Source organism: Camellia sinensis, chromosome 1 (assembly GCF_055761805.1).
Source record: "Camellia sinensis isolate YWXY chromosome 1, ASM5576180v1, whole genome shotgun sequence".
In the NCBI taxonomy this organism is placed as follows: domain Eukaryota; kingdom Viridiplantae; phylum Streptophyta; class Magnoliopsida; order Ericales; family Theaceae; genus Camellia; species Camellia sinensis.
The window spans coordinates 136,694,827-136,712,261 of record NC_138961.1 but is presented as its reverse complement, the minus strand read 5'-3'; the positions used below and the strand labels follow the sequence as shown (position 1 = coordinate 136,712,261).

The following is a 17,435-nucleotide window of genomic DNA, read 5'->3' as shown; positions in this document are numbered from 1 at the left end:
CGGAAGAACCCGACCGCTCGAGCGCCCAAAAGCATAATGGAAACCTATTTTTTTCCCTCTTCTCCGCACGTGCGGCCTGGCCTCTGTTTGACAATCCGAAATTCATACCAAATCCCATTCTTGATGAGCATTAACAAGGCTCAAAATAAACCCTTTGATTGCTAAAACATGGTTCAAAAATCATGTAATTGGGAGGTACAAACACATAACAATCTAGATGTGAACTAGATCTTTACTTCACAAACCCATAAACAAAACTTGCTTCTTACATGATCTAAATACATAGATATATTCATCTCACTCCTAATTGTAATCAAGCATGGAGAATCAACAATAAGGTGTGATTCCTTTACATAGTTCAAATTAACACCATTAACTAAATGATGAGAACACCTCTTCACTTTTACAAATAATACACATACATACACACACTAACTTGCATGATTACCGAAGAAATTCTTACCACATCAAAGAGGAGTTAAGTAAAATAAATTCTACATACCTTGAGCTTCAAGAATCTCCAAAACCCTCCTAATTTCATCCCAATTCTCCTTTCTTGTTGAACTTCCCCTTTTCCTTCTTCTCTTATTCTTTTATTCTCTCCCAGGTGATATTTACGAAATGAACTTCCCCAAAACAAGTGTTTAAAGAACAAAGATATATAGATATACATAAAAGTGAATAGGACAAAAATCATTCGTTTAATCATCCCAAATTGAAATTTCACAGAAACACTTATTATTACCTAAAAATTATGCTGAACACATATATAAAATCAATTTCAGATAATTAAGCCCCTAAGGCTTCCAATTTCTGATTCGAACATTCTAGTTGTGACAGATACTTTTCTTATTCAACAGATATGAACCTATATTCATAGGATCCACTTAATCAAACTTAATTTCATACTGAATTTCTCAATAGGCATATAAATGCACAGAATAAGGGACTAAAAGCATACCAGAAAGCATGTATGAGGGTCGGGTTATTACAGTCCAGGTCCAAGTTCGTGGTCCATAAGTTGTAGGTTGTGGATCTTGGATCTTGGGGCTTGGGCTTGAAGCTTGCTAAAATGGGTTAAGTTTGGACTGGGCTGAATTGGTGGCCCATCAACCTAATTTTTTTGGGCTAGATTTATTTGGTGGCTGTAGATATACACACATGTATATATTGTGTGTAACCTCTACACTTAAGATGGTGATTTACACCGTTAGTTTCCTGCATTACTTCTTCATTTTTTCAGAAATTGAATTCTGCATTTGTTGTAGAAAAGCTCATCCCCTCTCTCCCATTGTTTATAAAAAGAGACCTCCTCTTTCGTCTTAGACATAGAATTTTTGGCTTCCACACTATATAATCAGTCCACTCCTATATTTTTCTTATTGTGTGAGAGAGTGCTGCCATTCTCCGTTTGCTGGAGATAAACAGAAGGTGTTTCTGCGTTAGTAGGTCTATACCGTCGTATCTTGGAAAACAAACGCCAATATACCTCCATCACCCACAGTGAGGCGGCAAATATGTTTTAAGGAGACTGTAGTATCACACAGGCTTTAGTTTGCTTTCCTTTCCTTAAGTTTTATTATATGTGTTTATGTTCATTAAGTTGTATGATGTAATCCCATGATTTCTTATTTTGTAAATCAATTTACTTTCGTATGAATCTGTTTGTTTATTTTATTTAATTACACAATTTGTACAACATATATCAACCCTACAATAACCTTCTATCCATACGCATCCTCTAAATTGACATAACTAAAAAAATATTGTGGCAAACTCATCTTTTTCATTCCCATAGTGTGTATCATCACTTGTTGTATAGCAAAACTTTTTCAGTAGAGTACTTTGAGAACCAACTAAAAAATTCTAAGAAGTTAACCGATAGAGAAAAAAATAAAATACCCAAACCTCTGTATATGTTTTTTTTATTGGTCTTTAACATTGCTCTGTTGTTCTTAAATTTCTGAAATCCTCTTTTGTCATGGTCTTGAATCCTTGCAACTCCACTATTACAATCTCTTTCCAATTCTACCCTCTTAAATTATAAATTACCTCTCAATCATTGCAAACCCCATTAACAAACACCTTATAATCTCACAACTAAAGCAATTATTGGCACCCAAACCACTACCACTATCATTGACAATAACTACCACACCACAATTAACAAACACCCCATAATCAATAATGACAATAGGATATTGCTGTTCAATATCTGATATGTTCTTTTCTTAATCTGTCTTAATTTTATGATTGGAAAAATCTTTTTCTTAATGTCTTGATTTTATGATTGGAAAATCTATTTCATCGTCGATAGAAGTCTAATTTGGTTATATGTTACAGTGATTTAGGGGGTTGAACTAAGTGATGACATTGGATATTAATTTGGGGGGGTTGAACTAAGTGATGACATTGGATATTAATTTGGGGATGGTGGAGATGTGATGATGGAGGTGGGCAAACAAGATTAGTAGAAATAGGTGTACGTAGAGGTGTGAACAAGGGTTTTAGGTTATTCTTGATAGTTGTGGGAATTAATTATAGGAGGGGGTGGTGCTATTGTAGGAATCAATGTTGTGTTGGTATAGTTGGGTGACGGATATTGTTATGGTAATTGACGAAGGAAGTTGATACTTATTGGAACAAGTTGGCAGCCATGAAAGGAAGTGACCAGAGGTGATTGTTAGAGAGAAGTACTAGTGATGATGGTTGATGGTGATGATGATAAGCGTTAGATGGTGGTTAGAGGTGGGGGGAGAAAAATAAAGGAATGAAACTTTTTATATTTTTTTTAACAAATAAAATTAATTGTTTTATGGTTACAAAAGTTTAGTAAATTATTTGTAAGTTTTAGAAAATAAAAATAAATATAAAATGGGTTTTATTTATAATTTTTAATTATAAATAAAAAGTTCAAAATATAAATGTCACCAAACAACCCTAACCAACTTTAAATTTTAATCAAAAAATCATTACAAAAAAGTCACGTATTTTCTTTAATTTTTAGCGAAATTGCATATCAATGGGATAGTAAAAGAATATTTAAATTTTCACTATAGTACAAATGTCCTGTGTGTATAGTGCAAGACCTTCTTGTGTCTGGTGTAACTCCTTCCTATGTGTCAAAGTTGCGCTAGAAAAAATTTCGATCTATAGTGCGGTTATTTTTCTACTATCCCACTGATTTGCAATTTTTTCTTTTTTTTCTTTTTTTATACATTTTTTCATAAAAAATCAAAAATATTTTGAAAAGTTAATTTCCAAAACAATCCTGAGTATTTTGACAAATCACGCCTGAACTGTAGTGCACCTAAATTTTTTTTTTTTTTAAAAAAAAGGTTAATTATCAACTAGTCCCATTAAGTGGACTTAAATATCTATAAGTTATATTAACTTTTTGAATGCACCAATAAGTCCTGCAATACCTATGTTACCCTCATTTATATATTTCCTCATTAGATATCTCCTTTTATTACCTTTTCTCTCTCTCTCTCTCTCTCTCTCTCTTTTCTAGATAACTTTTCATCTTTATCTTCATTTTTATCACACACACTCTATCTACCATTTTTCTATAGAGCCCCTCTCTCTCTCTCTACCATTTTATAGAGAGATTCACACCACAATTGTCTATCACCACCGTCATCACACCACCACCGTTGCCACACTACCACTGTCTCCATGACAGCCACCAACCCACCACCACTGTCGTTGTTGTTCTACCACTACCACTATTCACCAATCACCTCCACCATCGTCGATCTATACTTCACTATCACCGTTGTCGATCTATACTCCATCGTCGACGATCTACACACCGATACTCTTTTCCGTTGTAGTCAACGTCACACATTTCTCACCATCACGTTCTTCATTTTGTTGCTATTACTAGTGATTTTCAAATCTGGCCATTTTCAATTTAGATCTTTATCGAAAACTTCAGATCTATCCATTTTTGAACACCGATCTAGCCATGACGTGGTCGTCGAAGCTCTTACCAATGAGATTGGATCTCTCTCTCTCTCTCTCTCTTTGTGTGTATGTATATTCATATTGCTAGATCTTCACCAATTTGTTTGTAAAAATCTAGTTAAACCAGATCTATTGTTTGTAAAATCTGAACATTAATAAATAAATTTACACTGATAAATTTATAAGTCTTACTTTTTTTTAAAGTGTATTAATGTGTTTTTGTGAATGAATAAGCGAGTGTATGTATGTGAGTGTGAGTGAAAGAGTGAGGTGGAGTAATTGATTAAGTAGTCTAGAAAAAAATTGATGAGTGTTTTTAGTGATAAATTTATCACCGGTATATCACTGATATTTATTAGAGGGACTTACGTGTAAGTCCTAATATGTAGATTTATTATCCAGTAGGTCATGTGAGAATTAATGTCGTTTTTTATCAAAGACTATTAAAAAACCTCACTAATTCTTAATTTTCAGCGACAGTTTGAAAATTTTGTCGCAAAAAATATCACTAATTATAAGTTTTAGTGACAATTTTAAAAAATCGTTACAAAAAATGTCACTAATTTTCAACATTTAGTAGCAGTTTGAAAATTTGTTACAGAAAAACGTCACTAATTTTAAGTTTTAGCAACAATTTATAAAAATCAAAATAAAAAAGTTACCAATTGTTAATTTTTAATGACATATACAACAAATTATCATAAAAAATTGTTTTTAAAAACGATTTTACTTGAACCTATTTTCAATAGGACTTATTAGTAGTTTATCCTATCTATTATCTTTCTTTGGGTCCTCCGTTTCTTTTATAACCACCAAATCTAAAGCTGTGGTGGGAGTGGTGACATAATGGAGAATGATGTTGTTTTGGTTGAGAAAATAGTTAAATATTTGTTAAAAATTATTGCCAGAGGTTAGAGATAGCAACTGAAGATTCGTCAATGGTCAGAGACGATGATCGGAAATGGTTGTCGTCGGTCAGACATGATTGCTAGAGAAATGGACTCATTATAATATTGATAATTGGGCATGAAGAATAACAGGACATTTTGGGTATATGAATAGGCAAAAAAAGAAGTAAAATTTATAGGTAAATAAATCTAATCAATATAACCAGTACATAAGTCTCCCAATAAAAAATAAATAAAAGGAAAGGAATTTTGGTGGGCCTTCGGCCCATTGGTCATGCATTGGGTTCATTAGCTTGGCGTGGGCTACAAGCGACACAGCCCAATTCCAATATTAGCTTATAGTGGCTCCGTTTGGTAGAGTCGTGGGAAAGTGATTATGGCCCCGTTTGGTAGAGCTGTGGGAAAGTGATTTAGCTTATACCTTAACAACTTATAGCTTGTAACTGTGAACATAAGCTGATTTTTGACTTATAAATTAAGCTTCTCCTCCCCACTCAAAGAATAAGTTAAGTTTTGACTTACAAAAAGCTATAAGCTGTATTGTTAAGCTGAACCAAACACATCAAAATAGCTTAAATTAAGTTAAAAGCTAAAATAAGCTGGAAATAAGCCCTACCAAACATGGTTTATAACTTATAGCCTAACAGCTTATAGCTTATAGCTTATAGCTGTGAACATAAGCTGATTTTTGACTTATAAATTAAACTTCTCCTCCCTCACTCAAAGAATAAGTTGATTTTTGACTTACAAAAAGCTATAAGCTGTATTGTTAAGTTAAACCAAATACATCAAAATAACTTAAATTAAGCTAAAAACTGAAATAAGTTAAATATAAGCCCTACCAAATAGGGCCAGTATAATATAAGCCAATACGATAGCTAACTTTCTTTTGATAATTTCTTAACCTCACTACAACAATAACCAGTAACCAAATATGATAAGGACTCTTAACAAACACCAATTTAAATCAATAATATTAGGGATAAAAACTCAGACCATTAAATCTCAAAATACAAGTGTTGAATTTGACCATTTTTTGTTCCAAAAAAAAAAAAAAAAAAAAAATTGAATCATTTTATTTATTTTGAATTTTTTATTTGAGTTTTTACTTAAATTGTTACTCTTTAACATTATTAAATTTAAATTATAACTTACATGTAATAAGCATTGTTCTATATTATAGCATGTGCCCAAAACCATGTTATTTTGTGTAATTAACATTTAAAATCCGAGATATTAAAATTGTTCATTCTGTTTGATTTTGAGTTTTTAAAAATAGTTGTTGAATTTTAATTTGTATTTTTTTTATTTTGTAAACTTTATAATTTCTTTTTTTACATTTTAGATTCACTAAATTTAGATATACTTAAAAATATGTAATTTATGATTTTTTTTTTTAAAAAAAACAAATCATCAAATACTAAACAATTTTGAATACATTTTCATATTTTTTTTATTTATTGAATTAAAAAAATCACAAATATTTTAATTTTTAAGTACATCAGTGTATTTTTTTTTAAATGGAAAATTAGTGAAAGATCCTTACAAATTTTGAATAATAGGAGAGATTCATATAGTTTTTTTATTAGCTAAGGTCCTTACTACTAACTCAGCAAACTCTCTCTCCTATTTTCAACTCTCTCTATCTTCACCCATTGAATAATCGACCCTCCCTACCTCTACACCATTGCAGTGTCATACAACTGTCACTAGTTATCAGTCTGACGACCACCCCTTACCATTGATCTCCCTTCAATGGCTGCTTAGGCCTTAGATAGCACTTTTATGAACATCTAAAACCCTAGAAGTAGATTTATACACTACGCCAAAATTGGGTTTTAGCAGCGGTTTTTTACCGCCGTTAAAGGCTGTAAAACCGCCGTTAAAACCTTTAACGGCGGTATTAACGGCGGTTTCGTTACCGCCGTTTATGCGCGTGTCGGAAAAAGTACAACCGTCGTAAAAAGGTAAATTACCGTCATTAAAAGTCGACCAAAAATGGCAGTAATATAGGACCAAAAACGGTGGTTTTTTACTGCCGTAAATAGGTTCAGATTTTTTCAAAAAGTAATTCTTTCTTCTTACACTCCCCAAGTTTTGAACCCAAGACTTCTCCTCCACCCACACCAACTACTTTGCCATAGCCACTCTTCATGAAATATATTTCCTAAATAAATATTTAAACATTACTTTTAATTTATTGTAGATGGTTTCGCCGGAGCTCGCCGGAGTTTCGCCGGAGCACGCCGAAGTTTCGCCGGAGCTATGCCGGCAAAGACCGCCGTCATTAACGGCGGTAATGATTGGGCATTAGCGGCGATTTTGTTACCACCGTTAAAGGCGGGCATTAGCAGCAGTTTTGTTACCGCCATTAATAGAGGGTTTCATTACCGTCGTTAAAGACACTTTAGTGGCGGTTTTTTTAACGGCGGTAACGAAAACCGCCGTTAATTTATCATTAACGGCGGTTTCGTTACCGCCGTTAATAGTACCTTTAACGGCGGTTTTCGTTACCGCCGTTAAAAAAACTGCCGTTAATACCCTGTTTTGGCGTAGTGATATACTCTAGAAGCTAAGATTGTGCACAGGTTCGAGGAACAAGAGAGCCAAAAGTATAGAAAATCAAAACTTTTTAGAGAGATAAAGAGAGAGAAACAAGAGAATTGCAAATTAGAGAGTGCTTAGGATAGCTTCAGAGTCTTGCCTTTCCTTTGTTTGTGAATATCACTAGACAAGCTAATCAAAAATAGTGCTCTGTTTTGGAAGCAAACCAAAATAGTGCTCTGTTATGGGTTATTGTGAACAAATGCAAGGTTGTATTTAAGAAGTTTAATTTTTTTTGCTAAATTGAAGCAAGTTTGTTTTTTTTGTTTTTTATTTGTGACTTTTAATTTTCTTTATATTAGATGTATAAATTGGGAAATTAATTAGAATTGTGTTCAAATATGATTTTCTCTGTAATTTTCTCTATGTTTTTGTAAAATAGTTAGCAATTCTTTGTGATTTTCTCTGTGTTTATATACTTATGAGTTTGTAATTTTTTCTGAACTTTTTATTTGTAATTTGTAATTTTCTCTGGATATGCAAGTCTGTGATGGCCAAAGAAGATCAACATGGTAGAGAAATTTTAGAGAAAATTAAATGTGCCAAAGAAATTGACATGCAAGTAAATTTATCTGACTATATCTACAAAGAAATTTCAAAGAAAATCAAATGTGCTAGAGAAATCAATATGCAAGTAAATTTCTTTGATTACATTTGTAAAGAATGTAAATCTCTCTAACTACATTTGTAAAAAAAAAATTATATGTAATTCAGATTGCAAGTATGTGATGGCCAAAGAAAATCAACATGATGACAGAAAAATTTTAGAGAAAATCAACATGATGACAGAGAAATTTCAGAGAAAATCAAATATGCTAGAGAAATCAATATGCATGTGTGTAATTTGTCCAGCAAAAATTAAATGCACAAGAGTAAATTTCTCTGACTACATTTGCAAAGAAATTTTATAGGCAAGTCAGAGAAATTTCAAAATTTCTTTAAGAAAATTGAAATTTCTCTATATCAGGGTCAAAATTTCTTTAAGTCGAAGCAAAATTTCTCTGAATAGAATTTTATTTGTGAAAATATTGAAGGATCCCAACTATTATGAAAATATTATATGTCTTTTATCTTATAATATTTTAATAACAGAAACCTTATAAAAAAATTTCTCAAAAAAATTGATTAAATTATTTTAAATTTTAACTAAAAATAAAAATATATATAAATTCAAAAATTCAAAATTATATCGACAACAAAAAAGTGACACATTAATGACAGTCTTGTCTTTTTTTTCGATCAGCAATACTATATCTCACTAAAAGTGGTGCTCTAAAGCACCAAATTAACATCCACTTTTTTTTTTTTTAAAAAAAAAACAAGGCACAAAAATATTATGGCAGTGAGTCCCATCCATTACCACATCATTAGTAATTAGTAATAGCACTAATTAGTGCTCCCACCCATTTTCCGTTTTTTTGGATCCTGTAATTCGATTTTTTCTACTAATAATCTTTCAACATTTTCAAAAATGGTGAATTTGACATTGGCCGTGGAAGTTCTTTAGCATACCTCAAAGGGCCGCGACACCATTTAGGGGTCCATTCCCGTGCTCTCTCTCTCTCTCTCTCTCTCTCTCTCTATTGCTTGTTTGTTGCCCAATACAATCCAAAAGAGCTGTGTTTAGACAAGTCTTGTTCACAGAAAATGAAATCAAATCACTACCACTCATATCTCACCACCTCCTCTCTCTACCCCTCATGTCCCAATCACCATTATCCCTAACTCTAATCCCTCTCTTTTGTCTCTTCTTCTTCTTCTTCTTCTTCTTCTTCTCCTATATTTCCGTTTCCTTTCCCTTTTTATCTTTCTCTCTAAATCTCCGCTAATTTTAGCGGAGGTCCTCTTGCTCTGGTTTTTTGACTAAAACCCAAATACCTCTTTTATGAAAACCAAAAATCATCCCTTTTTCAGTTTATGGCTTTGTTTGGGGCTTTCTTGGAGATTCTTGAAAAACCCACAATTGGTGGGGGTGTGTTTGTAGATATGATGATGTTTCTTGTTCCTTTGTGGATTGCTTTTCTTGTTGGGATTATGGTGGGTTGGGTTTGGAAACCCAGATGGGCAATCTTAGGTTACAATGGTAAATTCAATTGTTCGCCGTTTTCGTCGTCTCTAGCTGCTGTTATTCCTTCCCCAGTTAAGGGTTTTAGGTCTTGTCCAATGGAAGATGGGGTGGATAAGGAACAAGTTCCTGTGCCATTCACTGAAGACACCAATTGCAGGTTATATGTTCATATGAATTTGTGTCAATTTTATTTACTGGAAAATGCTAATGAACCGTCTAATTAGCCTCAATGTATGTCTTGAAAAGTGTATAGAAATGTGTGAAAATTTTATATAAATATGTGGAAGCGTTTGAGATTATGTGATTACCATTGGCATGACCATTTTGTAATTAGGAACTAATTGCTTGATTAATAGTATCTAAGAGAGACAAAGAGAATATCATATTATGTGTCTTACAATACAATGAAGAAGCCTATATATAGGCAAGGTAAGAGTGGGTAAGAAGAAAGTTATGGAAATATCCTGATATGGTAAAACCTGATTACAACATTTAATATATATAGTGAATATATTATATATATATATATATATATATACCATTTTCACTAATAGCTTCCCTCAAACTCAAGGTGGTGGCAAAAAGACCAACTGGAGTTTGGAAAGAGAAGCTAGAGAAAATAAAATAAAATAAAATAGAAATAATAATGCTGGAAGACAGGTTATGGTCGTGCCGGACCGTTGTAAGGGCTAATGTTGGAAAATAATTTATGGTTGTGTCGGACTGTTGTAGAAGAAGAACGTGTGATGAACCAACAAATGTGGCATACACGTAACTTATGATATGGTGTTAAATAGTGATGGCAACATATGAAGAAGTGCACTAGGGGGCAGCTTGGAGGGAATCATGTGCTCTGGTGGGGGTGGGGGGGGGGGGGGGGGGGGGGAGGGCTGGGAAAGGAACCATGTGTGTCAGGAGGTGGTTTGGAAAGGAACAAAATGCACCAAGGGGGCGGCTTAGGGAGTGCGCCAAGGGGCAACTTAGGTGGTGTGCCAAGGGACAGCTTAAGGAGTGCGCCAACAGGCGACTTAGGTGGTGTGCCAAGGGGCAGCTTAGATGGTGCGCCAGGAGGTGGCTTGGATGGTGTGCTAATATAGTTCCATGATGGCCTTACAGAACATCTATCTATACATATGGCAGCTGCTGTCCATCCATTTTGGGTTAATTTCATTTCTTCCTAAAGTATTAATTTCATATATTTAGTTCCTAAAATTTTTGTTGGTAATTTTATAATTTGGAGAACTTAAATTATACTACCAAGCACCCATTAAATTGGTTGTGGGGTGTAGTTTGTTCAAAGTAGTAAGAAAAATGAGTGTTTGGTTGTATGATTTAAGTTGTTCAAGTTTTGAAATGGGTTTTTTTTTATTAAATTCGGTTTCAACGGTTAGTGATTTGTATAATCGTCATTGGACTACATTAAACTAATCGATGAAAATTAATAGCTTAGGGATGAAATATTTAAAAACAAAGGGTTTATTACACTTGTTACCCCTAAACTACTGTCAAATTATCTGTTTAGTCTGTAAACTATTGATTAAATCTACTCAATCCCGAAAGTATATAAATCAAAGTCTATTTAGTTCCTAACCTATCGATTGAAACTATTAAGTCCCTAAAACATTTATTTCAAACATATTTAGTCCATTAAAATATTACAAAAATAAAATATATGCCCATAAGTATTATAAATTAGTAAAAGATCCTATCTAATTAAGATTTTATTACAGAAAAATCTTAAATTTTTTTCTTTAAAAAGTGTTTTATTTTGTTGGGTGTTTAAATTAGTATTATAGTATGATTTCTTAGTTTTGCCTGTAAATTATATGAGCATTAGATATATTGAAGAAATATAATTAGATAATTTAAATAATAACACTTCGCTACAAATAACAATAGAATAAAATAATACATTAATTAAGTTATAAAAAGAATTTAGCAAAAAAACTTACACAATCAATTAAAAATTATTAACGAAATTTGACATATAATACTAATAAAAGCAAGCACATAGTCATTGTAAAAGATAAGTAAGAAAATATTATAAATAATTACCTTCGCCCTTATAAAGGAAATTCACTATAAGAGCTTATGCTCACTTTTCAAAGACAAAATAAAATTTTGAAGGTTTTTTTTTTTTTTTAACTAGATAGGGCTTGTAACTAATTTATAATACTTATGGGGTTATATTTTATTTTATAATCCTTTTAGAGACTTCTTAGTTTTGAATTAAATATTTTAGGGACTTTGTAGATTCAATCGATAATTTAAAGACTAGATAAACTTTGATTATATACTTTAGGGACTGTGTAGACTCAATCGATAATCCAGAGACTAAATAGACAATTTGACGATAGTTTAGGAGCACAAAATGTAATAAACCCAAAAAAATAGTGATAGTTCAGGGGATAAAAGTAAAATTAGTCCATCCATTATCTATGCACATAATTTTTTCTCTCATATTTCCATAAGCAAGCCTTTTGGTACCGAAACAGAAGGATATAAAATAAAGTTCAAAACCGGCCCAACGGAATCACCCCTTGTGGAGGGTACAACACATGCCTAGCCTACATAAACATGACTTATTCAAAACCTAAAGGAAGAAAATGAAAATTTAAGGAATTCTGCAACCAACTTCTGACTGTGCATTGTTACTTGTCCAGTTCATCGCAGCTCAAGAAAGGAGAGAGTAGTGTTGTGACAGAGGAGGATTTAGGACATTTATGCCATCTCATCGATAGGAAAGATGGTGGTCCCCCTTGGAAACATATAATGGATTGTTCTGGCGCTGGTATGAGCTACCAAGCATGGCAAAGGGATCCAGAGGTGTGACTTTCCCTATTTGTTATAGTAGTTAATTATAATTACTTAACCAATTAGTCGTATTTAGAGGTAACCCTTGGAAACATTTCTATTGTAGAAATATCTAATTCTGTCTTTATCCTATTTCTTTTGATTGTGGTTTGTTAGACGGGTCCTCCTCAATATTGCAGCAGAACTGTCTATGAGGATGCCACGCCTGAATTATTAAGAGACTTCTTCTGGGATGATGAGTTTCGATTGAAGTGGGATGACATGCTTGTACACTCTACTACGATAGAAGAATGCCCCATCACAGGAACCATGGTAGTGCATTGGATCCGAAAGGTGATTAAATTTAATTTTAGTTGTCATTACTTGCGTGAAGTGTTTTGGTTGCAAATACTTATCTCTCCTGGTGCTCTTTGGTACAGTTTCCCTTTTTCTGTAGTGACAGAGAGTATATCATAGGCCGTCGAATATGGGAATCAGGACGGTCATATTACTGCGTGACAAAGGTATGTGACAGGAGATACTTTTGACACTTTCAACATCTAACAACAATATTGCACTTATTAGGTAGGAATATGTTACATGGACATGGGTACAAGTATCAGGTGTTGATGTGTATCAAAACATCGGACCTTCATAAATCTAAATCTTAGCAATACTAGGATATGTATCTAAAAGTTGGATGTGGGTAAATGTGAGTTTCTTTCTTTCTGTGCAAACATCGAAAAAAAAAAATATGGAGGATCCAACTATCTAATTTGGTTACAAGTGTCGGACACATATCCCATGCCCCCTTGTCATATCTGGTGGACACATGGGTGCTTTCGGGAAAATATAAGAGTCCATGTAACAGGAATATAAGTACTTTATGTCATTGAATGCTTGTGTTGAGTAAGACTTATAGACAGACGAAGTGGTTGACGCAAACAGCCATGTTTGTTTAGGGATTTAGAGAGGGCGGATTGGACTAGTATTTTGTTTGGAAAAAATGCCATGAGATTGATAGTCCCATGGCACTATGAATACCCTCCAAAGAGGGGATTAGCAATCCCATGGGGGAGGGGGTATTTGTAATCTAATCCCATGGGATTGTGGGTGAAAATACTACTTTGCCCTACAGTTTACAAAAACAAGTAGTCACATTTTATATAATGAGTGTATTTATGTAATTTCATGGATTTAATCCCAACCAAAGACTATTTATCTTACAACTTCAACCCAATACTACCGCACTGATAATCCTCTCACTCAATTCAATCGTACTCATAATCTCACCCAACCTAGTCCGGCAAACAAACATGCGGCCTTACATGATTGATGCAGTGCAATCAACAGGTTTGAATATATTTAAAGGAAATAGGCAACAAAGTTTCTGGATAGACGAGTCAAGCTTATAAAAGTTTAAGACACTAAAAAAGGGAAGGGGAAAGGTTCAAGTGGTCATGCATGTATTAAGCTAGTATGGAGGGATTTAAGTAATTATAATTGAAGAACTAACAAACAATCTTGGAGAGTCATTGACTCATTTTACCTTCAAGAAACAGTTGGTATAAATTTCTGTGAACGATACAAAAGACAATGTCGATGTCAAATGGAGATTTTTGCCATATGCTTTTTGTTTTTCCTTATTGTTCCCAAGCTTTTCCCTGTTCTAGTTTATAATCTTTCACTGATCCAACTTGACTGTCCATTTATTTTCTCTATCAGGGAGTGCCCTGCCTTTCTGTTCCTAGGCGTGAGAAACCGAGACGTGTTGACCTTTACTATTCAAGTTGGTGCATTCAAGCAGGTAAATTATTTTTGTTTCTCCTTCTCTGTCAACTCTTCCTTTTTTACCTACAGCTTTCTTTTAAATTTGTTAAGGGAATCTCGTAAAAAGAAATGGTTTCTTTAACATAAAGGGAACAATTCTATAGAGATTAATGGTGTTAGGAATTGATACACCTAATTAGGATTGGTGAGATACGAAACACAAACAGGAATAATAACAAGAAATGAAATCAAGAACACAAGGATTTACGTGATTCCCTCCAAACTAGGGCTACATCTATGAATGCTGCAGTTTTTTTTACTATGATCAGAAAGAATAAGATATAGAGATCATCTTTCTCTCAACTAAAAATGCATAGAAATTAGGGCAACAAGTCACGAGTGCGGGAATACCAAAATACCCTCGGACTTCCTTATGTTGAATTGATAGACACAAAATTTTGCTAGGAAGACAACAAATGATGGCACCTACCTCTACTTCAGTATGCTATGGAGTCCTGGGCTTCATTATGTTGAATTTTATGAACTTAAATGTTTTTTTGTATTTATGAAACAGTGGCATCGAAGAAAGGGAATGGCCAGCTGACTGACTGTGAGGTGATACTTTTTCATCATGAGGATATGGGCATCCCATGGGAAATCGCTAAATTTGGAGTAAGGCAGGGGATGTGGGGAGCTGTCAAGAAAATTGAGCGCGGTTTCCGTGCTTACCAGAAGGAAAGAGCATCTGGAGCACCACTCTCGCGGTCTGCATTTTTAGCTCAGGTCAACACAAAAATTAATCCAGTTTACTTGAAATCCTTGGAAAGCGCTGAAGATTCACCAGAGACTGAAGTGCAGGGTTCGCCCGAGAAGCGAGGAGGTCTGAACATACCGAAGTTCTTAGTTTTTGGTGGGGCTGTTGTCCTTGCTTGTAGTCTTGACCGTGGCCTCCTGACTAAGGCCGTTATTTTTGGTGTCGCCAGAAGGTTTCCAAACATTGGAAGGAGATTATAGTTCTGCGAGATGGGGCTGGAACCAGGTCCAAGGATTTAATTAATGACTCATTTTTATTTTTTTCCCTACTCATTCTGAGCTTTTTGTCACTCTTCTCTCACAGAAGTTGAGAGTCTGCACTTCTTTCTTCATTTTATTCTTCTTTGAACACGAAAACGGAACCTCTGTAGTTACGTGAAAAACAACATATTGTTGTATTTATTGGAAGAATAAACTTTTGTTTTAGGTTAACATTGCAGCTCAATAACACTCGGTGCTGTGTTTCTTTACTTGTATATATTGGAAGAATATTTCAACTATGGTTTTATATTTTCAGCAATATATAGAGTGAATCACAATACATTGATCCTGGGAGAAAAACAACTTTCCTTTTTTGGTTGCAAATTCTCAGTGGAAACATATCGACTTTGAGGATATCAGCAATGATAAACAATGGGGGTGTTTGTTTCAGCTTTTCAAAGCTAACTTATGGCTTTTAGCTTTGAAAAAGTTATTTTAGACTGTTTGGTTAAACTTATTTCAAGCAACTTCTGATTCTAACAGCTTATTTTAACTCAAAAAAGTTGATTCTGAGAAGCTGCTCACCCCTTGTTTCTGATTATCAGCTTCTGCTGTGAACATGTTAATTTATGGTTATACTCTTAAATTTTTTTATTTTTTATTTTTTTAAAATAGAAAAAGACACAAATAGACTATAGATTATTATTATTATTTTTTATGAGAAATTTAGTCAAATAAAAAATAAAAATTAATTGAAAAAGCTATTTCACAGCTTATTTAACAAAAAACTACTCAACAACTTAAATCTATAATCCAACAGTTACACCAAACAGATTAACAACTTCTGATTAAAGTCATAATCTATAATCTGTTAAGTTATAATCTATAAACTGTTTTAACAGCTACACCAAACGGGGCCATATATATCAAGGGTTGAACAAATTATGAAAATATTACTTTCACATAATTCCGTTAGGTGTGTTGTAATAAAATTCTAATGGTTTAGTATTATTTTTCTTAAATAATAGTCAAGAAAATGTTTATTTTTTTGTTTCCCTTTAACATGACTCATCAGACTGGCATTTGCAAGAAACAATTACATGTATTGTTCATTCTTCAGTATTATAATAATATTTTGAAAAAAATAAAAATAAAAGTATATATATAAGAATGAAATTGCACAATAATACCTTACAAATTTTGCATCTTTCATGAAAGAAAGGTTGTGTCCTATCCTATCGTAAAAAAGTCATTAGTATGCAGCCATGGCAGTACTGGGAGATTCATAGCTAACCAACCAAGGTTTCAAAAGAGTGTAAACCATCGAACTGTGGAGCTAACTTTGGCATTTGATTGCTCTTCTTCACTTCTTCCTTCATTTTGGCCATTAAACTCACCACAGGTGTCCGCAATCGCCCACCACCACCACCAAGTTCCTATATGTATATTGGAACCTTTAGTTACCAGAATAAAAGGAAAATTTAAAATTTTACAATAAAGATAATATAAAATTTTTGAAAATATTGGAAGAGACTAGAGAATAGAGATGGAAAAGGAAGAGGATGCAACGAGATTTACATACCTTGTTATTGGGTTGAATTCTATCAAAGAAATAAACCCCAAGTGCAGCAGCAACAGCGGGCGCTGCGAATATGATTTGAGTTGCACCCATTATTGCCATTACTACTGATATATCAAGATATATCAGAGCACAGCTTAATTCTTTCTTATGATGATGATGATGATGGTGATCTTTTAGCAAAGCCAAGGTGCAAATTTAGCCTCTTATATGTGGATATTTTTTAGATGTATGTATGAGAGAAAGAAAAGAAAGATACTGAAGCAAAGGAATATGGGATGCCTTGGAGGTGAAGAGAAGTAAAGAATGAATGATAATACGAAAAGAAGTAAAGTAAAGCAAAAATAAATAAATAAATTGCAATTGAAAAGTAGTAAATCCAAATAGGACCAAAATGGATTTATTGGGGTTTCCGTACATCTATTTTGAATTATGTTATGCAAACTGAAAAACATATTAAAAAAAAAAAGAAAAAGATTAATGCAGAATGATGTGACAGTATGACAGGCCTATTACTTTAAAATAAAAAACTCATTAAGTTAATTATTAATTGTATAAACAACATTACCGTGATCATTCTTGTGATAAATTTTGTACATTTTACTATTTTATCAAGTTTCGAACTTTAAGCTCTGTAATATTATGTGTCCAAATAGTTTTTATTTTGGCTCACAACTAATTAGGTTTCACTTCCACTAATTTTTGGCTCTATAGTGGTTTTATTATCTCC

At 33.3% G+C, this 17,435-nt stretch overlaps 1 protein-coding gene and 1 long non-coding RNA gene across 2 annotated transcripts; one reads left to right on the top strand and one right to left on the bottom strand.

Annotated features, from left to right (window-relative positions):
- The first annotated feature begins 8,953 nt into the window (after positions 1–8,953).
- Positions 8,954–15,395, top strand: LOC114286079 (uncharacterized). The gene is made up of 6 exons (XM_028229158.2): positions 8,954–9,706; positions 12,213–12,375; positions 12,520–12,696; positions 12,783–12,866; positions 14,068–14,149; positions 14,687–15,395. Exons 1-6 carry the CDS (start codon positions 9,399–9,401, stop codon positions 15,124–15,126), a joined length of 1,254 nt encoding a protein of 417 aa, XP_028084959.1. The 5' UTR covers positions 8,954–9,398; the 3' UTR covers positions 15,127–15,395.
- An 864-nt stretch (positions 15,396–16,259) lies between these two features.
- On the bottom strand, positions 16,260–16,978 carry LOC145797572 (uncharacterized). Its single transcript, XR_014339106.1, has 2 exons — positions 16,709–16,978; positions 16,260–16,562 (listed from the first exon to the last, which is right to left on the bottom strand). It is a non-coding gene; the product is annotated as an uncharacterized LOC145797572 (long non-coding RNA).
- Positions 16,979–17,435: the final 457 nt, after the last annotated feature.